This window comes from Podarcis gaigeae (assembly GCF_964106915.1).
Source record: "Podarcis gaigeae genome assembly, chromosome: 8".
Classification (NCBI taxonomy): Eukaryota; Metazoa; Chordata; class Lepidosauria; order Squamata; family Lacertidae; genus Podarcis; species Podarcis gaigeae.
Genome location: NC_139684.1, coordinates 9,325,409 through 9,337,902, shown reverse-complemented (window position 1 = coordinate 9,337,902; position 12,494 = coordinate 9,325,409). Strand labels below are relative to the sequence as shown.

The 12,494-nt window shown below is 47.1% G+C and overlaps 1 protein-coding gene and 1 long non-coding RNA gene across 2 annotated transcripts in view; one reads left to right on the top strand and one right to left on the bottom strand.

Moving 5' to 3' along the window:
• The window catches only part of PTPN11 (protein tyrosine phosphatase non-receptor type 11), a 34,923-nt gene extending 22,932 nt beyond the window's left edge, over positions 1–11,991 (bottom strand). Inside the window, exons 1-4 of the mRNA XM_083750225.1 lie at positions 11,851–11,991; positions 4,457–4,579; positions 2,380–2,574; positions 89–281 (exon numbers count right to left, since the gene is read on the bottom strand). Of these exons, the coding sequence (XP_083606351.1) occupies positions 89–281; positions 2,380–2,574; positions 4,457–4,579; positions 11,851–11,864 (525 nt within the window). The 5' untranslated portion in view covers positions 11,865–11,991. The remainder of the gene's footprint in view (positions 1–88; positions 282–2,379; positions 2,575–4,456; positions 4,580–11,850) is intronic.
• Positions 1–12,494, top strand: part of LOC310849765 — a 320,102-nt gene that overhangs the window by 306,227 nt on the left and 1,381 nt on the right. The window contains exons 2-3 of the long non-coding RNA XR_014567070.1: positions 7,692–9,295; positions 9,635–12,189. This is a non-coding gene — a long non-coding RNA (uncharacterized lncRNA). The remainder of the gene's footprint in view (positions 1–7,691; positions 9,296–9,634; positions 12,190–12,494) is intronic.

The window sequence follows — 12,494 nt, the reverse complement described above, 5'->3', positions numbered from 1 at the left end:
CCATTAAAGCACACCCAGAAATTGCTCCAGCAATTTCCTCCTCCAGGCCTACAGCTTCTTTGCCTCACCCACATCCTCATTCCTTTACCTGGCACCGGATCATGACATGCGTGACTTTGGACTTCCCATCGTTGCTCTCTCCTTTATCGTCCCCCGTCCGAACGGAAAGGACAAAATCTCCCGGGTGGCTCTGGCTCTCGCGGACAAGAAAACTCCCATGTTTCCCTTTTTCTGTCAACAGCTTCTCCGCTTCTTTTCCAGAAAGATGCCCGTGAAACCACCTTTGGAAAGGCAGCAAAATGAGGTGAGTCGCATCGGGCCAACACACTAGTTGCCTGCACTCGGCCAGTGGGATAGAAAAGCTAGGAGCCAAACGGCTTCCAGGACCTGAATTGTGGGCGCCAAAACAGAATGTCTAGTCGCCACCGGGGGGGTGGGGGGTGGGGGAGAGATGCAATTCACATAAGTGACACGTTTTTAGCAGAAATTGTTAATGCATGTTTAATTTGGTGTTTACAATAAAAATATTGGTACCACAGTTCAGTTTTCAAAACACTCTATTCTTTATTGCTAAACTCCTTAAGATATTGTCTGTCCTTCACATATACTTCGAAGCTTCAAATCACATACATTTCAGTCATCCTTGAGCGTCGGCCAGGCACTAAAAAATGGCACCCAGACTTTTGGAGGTGATCGCAAATGGAGAATCTTTAGGCACAAAATGCGCCTGGCGCCCAGCTAATTTCGAACCCTGCGCTCAGCAACTGTTCCACAAACAGGTGTGATGTAGGGGTCAAAGCAGAAGCGCCAAAATTTATGATGCACAAGCCTCTTAAAAATACATTTCTTTTAAAAAGTGGTCACTGAAACTGGAAGGGACACTTCACTCTTATGTAACACCTCTGCCCAGAAATCTGCACCAGTTGCCGATTTGTTACCAGGCCAGTTCAATGTGTTGATATTAATACACAAAACCATTTATGAGCCAGATGGACTTACTCCACATAGGCCCTCTACACCACTTCAATCTGCAGAGCTGGTACAGGTGCCACATAACACTCACTCTGCATTTGTAAGAAAACAATCTTTTAGTGTGTGGGCACCTACACTTTGGAACTCCCTGCCTGTTGACATCAGGCAGCCACCTTTGCTAAAACAGTACTCCTTTCAGCGCCTGCCAAAAACCTTTTTAGGCAAGCCTATTCACATACATATAATGCGGACACTTGTTTTAATCTGTTTTCTGTTTATCACTGATTTTATTTTTTTAAATGTTTTAAATAGTTGATTTTAACTGTTTTTACTAATAAATTTATTCTCTTTTCCTTCTTGCAAATCACAATCAAGCGGCACATAAATTTTAGGAAACAGCTAAATTACAGTAAGCCCGCAGGCTACCCAGGGGGTTACATTCCGAGTACTGCGCCTAAAGCCAAAATCATGTATTGTCAAAACACACAGGGTTTGATGGCAGATGGAATTGCCAAAGTCTTTTTTCCCAGGCACTCGTCCTCTCTTTAGAAAAAAAAATATTTATTTGTTTGCCAAGCGTGTAAAGCTGAATGCACACAAGTTAAATGTGTGTAAGTTGCGGGCTTACTGTATAGCCAAAAATATTTTAAAGGGCATAAAAGCAAGATGAAAAGGCAGTGCATAAGCAGGGTGAGCTACCGCCTGCACTACAGAGCCACCACTGCAGGTGGCCGAAGGGTGGTCCTGCAGCGTCAAACTCAGGAGGGATCAGATGACCCAAGAGAGCAAGAGGGTCTCTCCTAGCCCTGTAAAGCTGCTGACGGGCTTGGTTCACCAGGAGGCCTGACTCAGGGGGAAGCCGGGCCTGCTTGCACCTAGACCATTAATGCTAACACTGGCCACACCCAGAACTTGCAGGGGCTACCTTGACGCCAGGGGCGTATGAAGTGGGGGGCAGGCCGCCCCATGTGCCACTCGGGGGGACGGGGACAAGATGGCCCCTGCCTCCCCCCAGCTGTAGATCAGCTGAGGGAGTCCGGCGTCTGTACAGGCTGCTGCTCTCGCGCACTGTCCATACGGGCTGCCTCACAACGACCGTACAGGCTGCCACGCGTGCGCACTCCATGCAGGATGCCGCACATGTGCAATCCGTACGGGATGCCACTTGCACGGCTGCCTGTATGGTCGCCATGCAAGCGGCACGACTGCGCATGTGTGGCATCCCATACGGAGTGCGCATGCGCAGGATGTTGCACATGCACAGTCCGTACGGGATGCCCCGCCCTGGGTGCGGGAGAACGTTCCTCTGCCACTGCTTGATGCCACCACAATCACCATGCCCTATCACCAGGAAATAATCGTGTTTGGAGCCCAGCCACCTCCTCGCACAACTCCCGGCTTTCTCACCTTTCAGACGTGGGGTCAGCACAGTTCAGCGGATACTTCAGCTCGATGACGTCGCCGTTCTTCTCCTTGAGCTGCCCGTGATGTTCCATGTAATACTGCACCAGCTCTGCCAAGGTGGCGAACTTCTCCCCTCCATAGAGGTCGTAGTAGTCGCCTGTATTCTGGATCTTGATGTGGGTGACTGCTCCATTGCGCCTGGTCGAGACAGCAAGAAATCCGACTTACAAGAATGCATATATGATCACATGGAGCTGCCTTTTATCAAGTCTTTTTTTATAATAATATTTATTACTTTTAAAAGTTACAAAAAAAGAAGAAAAAGAAAAGAAGAAGAAAAAGAAAAGAAAAAGAAAAAAAACAATACAATACAATATATAAACAATACAAAACACAACCTAAACCCATTAAACTAAACATAAATAAAGCAAATCAAAAACAATTTAAAAACATCCCTCCTTTTCCATATTCTATCCTTCATTCCCTTGTTTCCTCGACCTCCTCTCACCTCCCTTTTTGTATCCCATTTCTACTAATTGTTTCAGCAAATCCTTTCCATCTTTCTCTATTTTCTATCATATTATAAATAACATATTTTTTTACCTTATTTCCCATTAAGACTAAAATACTTATATATACTTAACTTCTTATAACATTTCTGCTAAATCCATAAAATATCATTCCACCATTTTTCTAGCAGTCATTACTTTTACAGTATTTCTAAATATAAACTTTAAATTTTCCAGTCTTCTTCCACCATCTCCTCTCCCTGGTTTCGGACCCATCTCTCCCCGCCAGGACGGGCCTTGGATGTGGGAGAGCAGGTGGCCACTTGGGGCACCGAGCTGAGCTCAGTGTCTGTGTTTTCTGCTTTTGTTTTTAAATCTACTGCCTGCAGTGAGCGAGAGCGGCAAAAAGCAAGTGTCTTTAATCTTCTTCCAAGGTTCTACAAGTTTTTTGAGTACTAACGACAAAGATGATTAGCGTTCAAGTATGTTCATAGGGACGCGGGTGGCGCTGTGGGTTAAACCATGGAGCCTAGGGCTTGCCAATCAGAAGGCTGGCGGTTCGAATCCCCGCGACGGGGTGAGCTCCCGTTGCTCAGTCCCTGCTACTGCCAACCTAGCAGTTCAAAAGCACGTCAAAGTGCAAGTAGATAAATCGGTACCGCTCCGGCGGGAAGGTAAACGGCGTTTCCGTGCGCTGCTCTGGTTCGCCAGAAGCGGCTTAGTCATGCTGGCCACATGACCCGGAAGCTGTACGCCGGCTCCCTCGGCCAATAAAGCGAGATGAGAGCCGCAACCCCAGAGTCAGCAACGACTGGACCTAATGGTCAGGGGTCCCTTTACCCAGTGGCGTAGCGTGGGGGGTGCAGGGGGGCCGGCCGCACCGGGCGCAACATCTGGGGGTTAGGGTTAGGGGCGCAAATCCACGGGTTAGGGAGCGCAAATTACTTGCCTTGCCCCGGGTGCTGACAACCCACGCTACGCCACTGCCTTTACCTTTATGTTCATAGAATGAAAACAAAAATTGTAGAGTTGAAAGGAACCTCAAGGGCCATCAAGTCTGTCCCCCTGCAATGCAGGAATCCACCTAAAGAATCCCTGACAAGATGGCCATCTGACCTCTGCTTTAAAATCTCCAAGGAAGGAGAGTCCACCACTTTCCAAGGGAGTCTCTTCCACTGTTTAACTGTTCTTACTGTCAGAAAGTCATTCCTGATGTTTAGTCGGATGCTGATGGGAAGGGGAATCCAGCCACACTGGGAAGGCTGCAGTTTCCCCACCACTTATCTAAATTATCTGATTGGCAGTGGCTTTCCAAGGCCTCTGAACTCAGGCCAGGCTCCCTCCTCCCGCTTCGCTGCCCTCCTCAGAAACTGGGCTTCTCAACCTCCAAGGGGAGAGAGGAAAAGGGGTTGCTGGTTCACCACACAATGAAACTATGGCTATATTTGCATACATATGCTCTAGGCCAATCACCTGATTAAAGAGGTCTTAGTAAGGTTGTCAAATGGAGATCGAAAGGGACTGCCCCTAGGATCTCCTGCATTCAAAACTCTCTCTCATAACTGACTCACCGAACTGAAAGGGTGAAGTCCCCAGGGTTGCTCTTGCTGGGCCGGGCCAGAAAGCTGCCATCTACTCCTCGTGTCAGCAGGAGGTTCTCTGCCTCCACTCCGGTAATATTTGGGTGAAACCATCTAAAAAGAGAAAGAATGGTGGGGAGTGATCTTTTTACATGCAGTAATAGCAGCAAGAATATTATTGGCCCAAAAAAGGAAGCAAGAAGAGTTACCGACGATGGAAGAATGGAGGATGAAGTTAATGGACTATGCAGAATTAGATAAACTAACAGGAAGGATTCGAAACCGGCGAGACCAGAAATTCACAGAAGACTAGAGTAAATTTACGGACTATTAGAAAAGTAATTGTGAAGAACAGACGACGTTTGTAGGGTTGCAAGAAGTTTTGTGAGGAGTATTATTAGAAGTATTGTAAAAATGGATAAGGGGGAAGATGATTTGTTAAGAGATGTAAAGGCAATATAAAGTTAAGAAATGCATAAGAAGTGGTTAAAATGGTGGATCATCAGAGGTGCTGATGGAAGTCCAGAAAGATTTTGTAAGTGATAAGTTTTGTGGTACATTTTATAATTTATATGTTAAAATTAATAAAAAATACTATTAAAAAAATAAAAAGAGAAAGAATGGAGTCCCCCTCACAGCAACAAAAAAGGCATGTTTTAGAAATCTAAGTCATTAGCAAAACCGAACTACTAGTCCTCTTAAAACAAAAACATATTCTTCACACATTGAATATGCTTGTGGTCCATCTGGCTCAATATTGTCTACACTGACTGGCAGCAGCGCTCCAGCATTCCAGACCAGAGCCTTCCCCAGCCCTACCTGAAATGCCAGGGATTGAACCCAGGTGCTTCTACATGCAAAGCATTGTGCTACCACCGCAACACGGTTCTTCCTTTACTTTTGCGTCATCTATGGCGCGCTGATAACCAGAAAGGAAAGAGAACCAGCCCACCCGCCATTTACAGATGCTCCCCTGCAGGTAGCACCTGATCACCACAGACAAGCAGCTGTTTGCATGCCTGAGTAAAGTACCGTATTTTTCGCTCTATAAGATGCACCAGACCACAAGACGCACCTAGTTTTTGGAGGATGAAAACAAGAAAAAAAAATCTGAATCTCAGAAGCCAGAACAGCAAGAGGGATCGCTGCGCAGTGAAAGCAGCAATCCCTCTTGCTGTTCTGGCTTCTGGGATAGCTGCGCAGCCTGCATTCGCTCTATAAGACGCACACACATTTCCCCTTACTTTTTAGGAGGGAAAAAGTGAGTCTTACAGAGCAAAAAATACGGTAAATGAAATGGCAAGACTATGCGGGGCAAAATCTCCCTTCTCTCTCTCTCTCTCTCTCTCTCTCTCTCTCTCTCTCTCTAAGACTTTCATTTGTGGGAGGAGTCCCATGAAAAGGATTTGCATTGCCAACCGAGACTTCAAACAGAGTAAGACAAACCAACAGGGAAGGTACAACCTCATGCTTCACAAATGCAGCCGCAAAAGCTGATGGGGAATCCACTCCGGCCTTTCGAAGGCTCAGCTCCAAAGGATTCCTCTAAAGCGTGGAGCTGGCAGACTTCGCAGAGACTCAATGCCATCCCAGCCTGGGAATACCTTGCAAATGCCCTCCATATATCCTCTTGGTCTTAGCCACCCACAACCATCCTTTCGCGTGACTAATATAGCACCTTGCCAGCGAAGCCTCCACTCAAACAGCACCTTTCACCCAGCGTTTGCCGCCTATGCTGTCAGTGCTGTCTGACTTATTTTTAGAAATACGGCTAACTTGAGCCAACGTTTTGGCTTAGGCTGCACTTCCCACCCTGGGGCAAAGACTCAAGATTCCTGAAAAGCCTAATGAGTTATTATCATTGGTAATTAAGATATTTATATACTGCCACCATTGTGCAGTGCTTAGAGCAGCCTTTCTCAACCTCAGCCCTCCAGATGTTTTGAGACTACAGTTCCCATCATCCCTGACCACTGGTCCTGCTAGCTAGGGATCATTTGTAGGCCAAAAACATCTGGAGGGATGAGGTTGAGGAAGCCCAGTTTAGAGTAACAGAACAAAGCGCCAGGTGCCTGCCCTGATGAACTTGCAATCTAGATTTAGACTTTGGGGATGGGGGAGGCCAGCAAGAACCCTGGTTTTTAAAAAAAATACTACCAAGAAATTTATGCAAATCGAATCGCACAGGGAACTCTACACTAGCTAAGTGTGCTCCCCGGTTCTTCTCTCTTCCTTTCTACCCCACTTTTCTTGGGCTTCCACCAGTTCAGTGGAATTGCTTCAGATTTAAAACCAAACCACGGTTTCTCTGATTTTTGAACCAGCACCATCGGGGCGCACGGGGGGGGGGGGTGGGAATGACTTGTAAGTGAATGCCAAACCAGGATCTGAAGCCACAGCCCCTGAAGTTGGCTTGCAGTCCTTTGGGCCAAGGTGTGGTTTAGCATTAATCTAAATTGTCAATCCGTGGTTTGAAATGTTGGCTGATATTTGGAATAGGATCCAGGGATCTTTGACAGTGGGTCTTGGACTTTTCATGATGAAAAGAAATGAATGATTCTGAAACACCATGACTTGAAGCAAATAACAGAAAGTGGAGAAGACAGATGTTAGCATGGATCGAATGATTTAAACACTCTTCTTTTTTATGTAACTGGCAGATGTAAAATCGGAAGTTTTGCTTTTGTATCTTTCTCAAATGTTTCTTTTTCTTTTGTCTTTTAAATCTTATTTTCTTTCTCTTTACTCTCTTCTTATTATCCATTTCCTTCTTTATTTCCTTCTTCCTTTAGAGTCCTATGTCTGAGGCCTTTATTAAGGTTCTAATTTGTATACTCATGGGGGTGGCAGATAGCTGATGAGGGCCCTGGATGAGACAGGAAAAATGACGGCCTCCCAGGGTGAGAGGCTGGGAGGAGAAAGGAAAGAGTTCAGGTAATAACTTCTGTGGATGGTAAGAATTACTTTTAAGAGAGGACTCCGTATTCTACTTTTTCAATTTGTATTTTTTGTAGCTGCTATTTTACTGTTTTATTGGGGGAGATAATAAAAACCTCATTAAAAAAAGAGATCCTCATGGAATGAAGAGCGAAACTATTCAAGCCATTTGGATCACAAACCATAGCTTAGAATCAATCATTATTTGTTTGTTTGTTTGTTTGTTTGTTTATAGCATTTCTATCCCACCCTTTACGGGATGCGGGTGGCGCTGTGAGTTAAACCACAGCGCCTATGTCTTGCCGATCAGAAGGTCGGCAGTTTGAATCCCCACGGCGGGGTGAGCTCCTGTTACTCGGTCCCTGCTCCTGCCAACCTAGCAGTTCGAAAGCACGTCAAAGTGCAAGTAGATAAATAGGTACCACTCCGGTGGGAAGGTAAACGGTGTTTCCGTGCGCTGCTCTGGTTCGCCAGAAGCGGCTTAATCATGTTGCCCACATGACCCGGAAGCTGTACGCCGGCTCCCTCGGCCAGTAAAGGGAGATGAACGCTGCAACCCCAGAGTCAGCCACGACTGGACCTAATGATCAGGGGTCCCCTTTACCTTTTGATCCCACCCTTTAGGCAGAAACGTTCTCAGGGCGGCTTTCAAAAATCAAGTGTAAACCATAGGTAGCACAAACTCCGGTTGGAAATTAATCTGAACTGGTCAAAACCACATTCCATAAAACCTCACCAGATGTTACTTGCTGAAAAAAAGGAATCAGCAACAGCAGAAAAGCTTCAGCTTGCCCATCACAACCAATCTACCAATGCTCAGCATCAGTCTTTGCCAACCTGGACTACAACTCCCACCAGGCTGACGGTTGGCAAAGGCTTCTCTATATGAACCACTGAACATGCACCTCAGAAATTCCCCATCATCCTCTGTGGCCTTCAAGACTTCTGATAGACAAATGTTCTTCAGCAGGCAAGTTGATGCAAAATGGGGTTCCACTGCAGGTGGAGCATGGTCACTCAAGACTAAGTGAGTCTTTGGCTTCAGGAAGGGCGGAGGCTAGAGCTGTGAGGGGCAGGGGGCAGCTTGAAAATCACTTCTCGCCATTCCCCACACTGCCCATTCTTTTTCAATACCTCTTTTCCTCTGACCTTCTACCACCCACCATCACAGCCCACCAGCAACATTTTTCCATTTCACAGATTATGAAATGCAAGCTAACAGCACCTGGCAAAATCTTAATGGCTGCCACAGAATTTTGTGGGGGTTTGGCTGTGGGATTTAAAGGAGCCATTTTGAAAACCTGAAGCAGAGACCATAAAAAGCCCCAGACTCAACCCATCTAATGGAACCCAGAGGAAGAATGGGAGTTCCGGCAGTCACTTGCCGAGGTGGCTGCTCTATTTGTAACTTTTGTTCCAAGGCTATCTGGGGCTCCATGTATATTTGGCTCAAGGTGGGAAGCGGCATTTTGTCAATGGCCAAAAATAGAAGGATTCGGGGGTGTATCAAGTCAGCCGTAGGCCAACAAGTTATGCCAAGTGGTTCCGGAAATGTGATCGGAACAACAGCACTCAGACGTCAGACACTCATTTAAGGCTGATATACCACCCTGATTCTAGGGTCTGAGGCGGGCTATGCCATTTTACAAATACAGAGAAGAAGAAAATGGTGGCGGGCCTGCAGGAAGCATTTTTTTGAAATTATTTGCTAATGTAATCAAATATATGACAGGTTATACCTCACCTACAGTGGGGAATAGAAGGAAATATAAAGGGCTCTTATCAATAAAACAAAATCAGGAATTAAAAATGAATATGCTTGGCAATGCTGGAGTAGAACTGGTATTTAAAAGGAACTGAGATAACATCCAATCAAAAAATGTGACCAGGAGGGTAAAGGTAAAGGGAGCCCTGACCATTAGGTCCAATCGTGGCCGACTCTGGGGTTGCGGCACTCATCTCGCTTTATTGGCCGAGGGAGCCAGAGTACAGCTTCCGGGTCATGTGGCCAGCATGACTAAGCCGCTTCTGGCGAACCAGAGCAGGACACGGAAACGCTGTTTATCTTCCCGCAGGAGCAGTACCTATTTATCTACTTGCACTCTGACGTGCTTTCAAACTGCTAGGTTGGCAGGAGCAGGGACCCAGCAACAATTCGAACCGCCGACCTTCTGATCAGCAAGCCCTAGGCTCTGTGGTTTAACCCACAGCGCCAACCACGTCCCTGACCAGGAGGGTACGGAATACAAAACTGACAAATTTTAATAGAGGGAGGTGTTTGAAACGAGCCAGACGTCAGGCACATTTTGCACCTGGCTTTCAACCACTTGCGACCAAAATGCCTGGGCACTGTTCTCATTTGCCCATAAGACTTTAATGGCAGCCCTGAAAGATCAGACCAAAGCTGTTTCTGGTCCATCAACCTACTTCTCAGAGTTGGCAGAAAGATGACCACAAGACAAGGCAGGGCATAAGCACTCTCTGTTGCCCCCCAACAACTGACATTCAGGACAGACTGCCTCTGAACCTGGAGATTTCACACAGCCATCACTAAACTAATGTGTGGAGAAAGTGTTTATCCAGCTTTCATAACATGAGAACTTAGGGCTGTCCAATGAGGTCAAAAGTACCATAGGTGCTTCTTCATACATCACATAGTTAAAACTATGAAATTCATTACAAGATGTAGTCATGGCTACCAACTTGTATGGCTTTAAAAAGGGTACAGTGGTACCTCGGGTTAAGTACTTAATTCGTTCCGGAGGTCTGTTCTTATCGTTCCGGAGCCTGATTTCTGTTCTTATCCTGAAGCAAAGTTCTTAACCTGAAGCACTATTTCTGGGTTAGTGGAGTGTGTAACCTGAAGCGTATGTAACCTGAAGCGTATGTAACCTGAGGTATCACTGTATAGACAAATTCTTAGAGAATAAGGATATCAAAGAACAGTCATGATAGCTATGTTCTAATTCCACTGTAGGAGGCAGCATGCCTCTGAACACTAGTTGCTGAGAATCACAAGCTGGGAGGGTGCTGTTGCACTCAGGCTGTCCAGAAACATCTGGCTGGCCACTGCGAGAACAGGATACCTTTGTACAATAGGCAACATTCCAGCAATACAAAAGTCTGAGTTTTCAACACTCCTATAATAGGCAAGCGAGGGAACTATGACAGTTCAAGGACACATTCCAAATTGTTCAAGGCATCTGGCTGGCCATTATGAAAGTAGGACGCTAGTCTAGGTGAGCTTTTGCAGGGTTCTTCTTCAGTTCTTAATTTGCCTAAAATCCCCTTCTACAGCTAGTGGTCACCACCCCATCTGGCAGTGGGAATTTTTATTAATACATTTCTACCCTACCTTTTAGGGCTTCTGGGAAATATTTAAAACACAGAAAACATCCAGCACAACAATACAGCAAGATACAGATCCAAATTCCACAAATTCCACAAATTAGCAATGCATTGCACGAAGAAGGATCAAAAACAAAACAGCCAATCACATTACCAAAACAAGAGAGCAAAGAACAGCCATAGACATTTAAAGTTGATAGCCACATCTTGCAGTAGGGAGCTTTTTTGTGAAGAAGCAGGGCAGATCTGCACCATGCGCTTAACGCACATCCAACACACATTCAAAACACATGACTTTCCCCAAAGAATCATGGGAACTGTAGTTTGCTAAGAGGGGAACTTTTGATATATGGTGTAGTAGAGACAGGTGAAGTGATAAGAGCACACTCAATTATGCAAAAGATGAGAGAGGATGTAGATTCCCAAAGCCACCTTTCCTTGGAACATGGGTTGCTTGGCTGCCCGTGAACCTTTAAGCCTTGTAAAGCCCCTGGCTTATATGTTCTGGGAACATCGGTGTTCCTGGCCTCCAAAGTCCCCTCCCTCCCCTACACACAGTCCAGCACAGTCCCCACAAATCTCTGCAGCGAGGCAAGGCTTGGCCAAGGGATCTGGCTGCGACCCGCATCCGGCACACATTCCAAGCAAGCACACCATGACTTCCCCCGCCCCCAGAAGGAATCCTGGGAGCTGCAACACACAGAGAGAGCTACAATTCCCAGCACCCTGGGCAACCTACAGTTCCCAGGGTTCATTGGGACTCTCTCATGGGCTTTAAACGTGGCGTTGCATGTGCTTTTAAATACATGGTGTGGAGAGGAAGAGTACGAGCTCGCTCTCTTCGCCAGGCTTGACCTGGGGGCTGTCTTCATTGCAGGGGGAAGGAGCCCCTTTGCTTCTCCGCCCCCCCGGCCCCCGTACAGCCTGTCCTGCGGCAAAGGAAAGGCCGCCCCCCACCTCACCCCACCCCACTAAGGACCTGAGGGATTGGGGCTACCCCCCCCCACCTGTCCCCATGGCAACAGCAGTGGGGAGGGGCCAAGCCCCCTTCCCCCACAGGAAGAGCGGAGGGGCGGGGCCTGCCCTTCTTCCCCGCTCACCTCCTCGAGGTCATCTTTCCGTCTCCGGCTTTCTCACATGGGGCCCCGTCGCCTCACGGGGAGCCCGGCCCGGGAGGTGGGGAGCAGAAACCAACCCGGGCCCGGCCGCATTCAGGGCCTGGGAGGGAGAGCCACACAGAGCAAAGCGTCGCAGCCACTAGCGCGTCACACGCCCGCGACGCGGCGGCGGCGGGTCCCGCCCACAGTGGAGGAAAAGGGACGCCTCCTAGAATGACCATAGAGACAGCCGAGGGCAGAGAGGCACGCAGCCTCGAGTTCTGGTATTCATTGGGAAGCAGCCGCTCTTGGCGGAAAGCTCTAGACAGCCGCGTTTCTATGGTTGGCACCCTTTCCATACCTGCATGTTTTTTTCTGCTAGTTTGCAAATCTGGGTGGTTCGGTTACCAGCGCCTGATGTGAATGATTTCCAGATTTTATTTGCATGCCTGAAAGCTGTAGCAGAATTGCTACAGTCCGTGCTTTTTGCAATTTGGCTTCACTGCTTGAACTTGTCCTTACACCTATATCTGACTGTAGATTCAGGTAGATAGCCGTGTTGGTCTGACGCAGTCGAAATAAATAAAAAAACTAAAAAATTGTCCAGTAGCACCTTAGAGGCCAGATAAGTTTGTTCTGGGTATAAG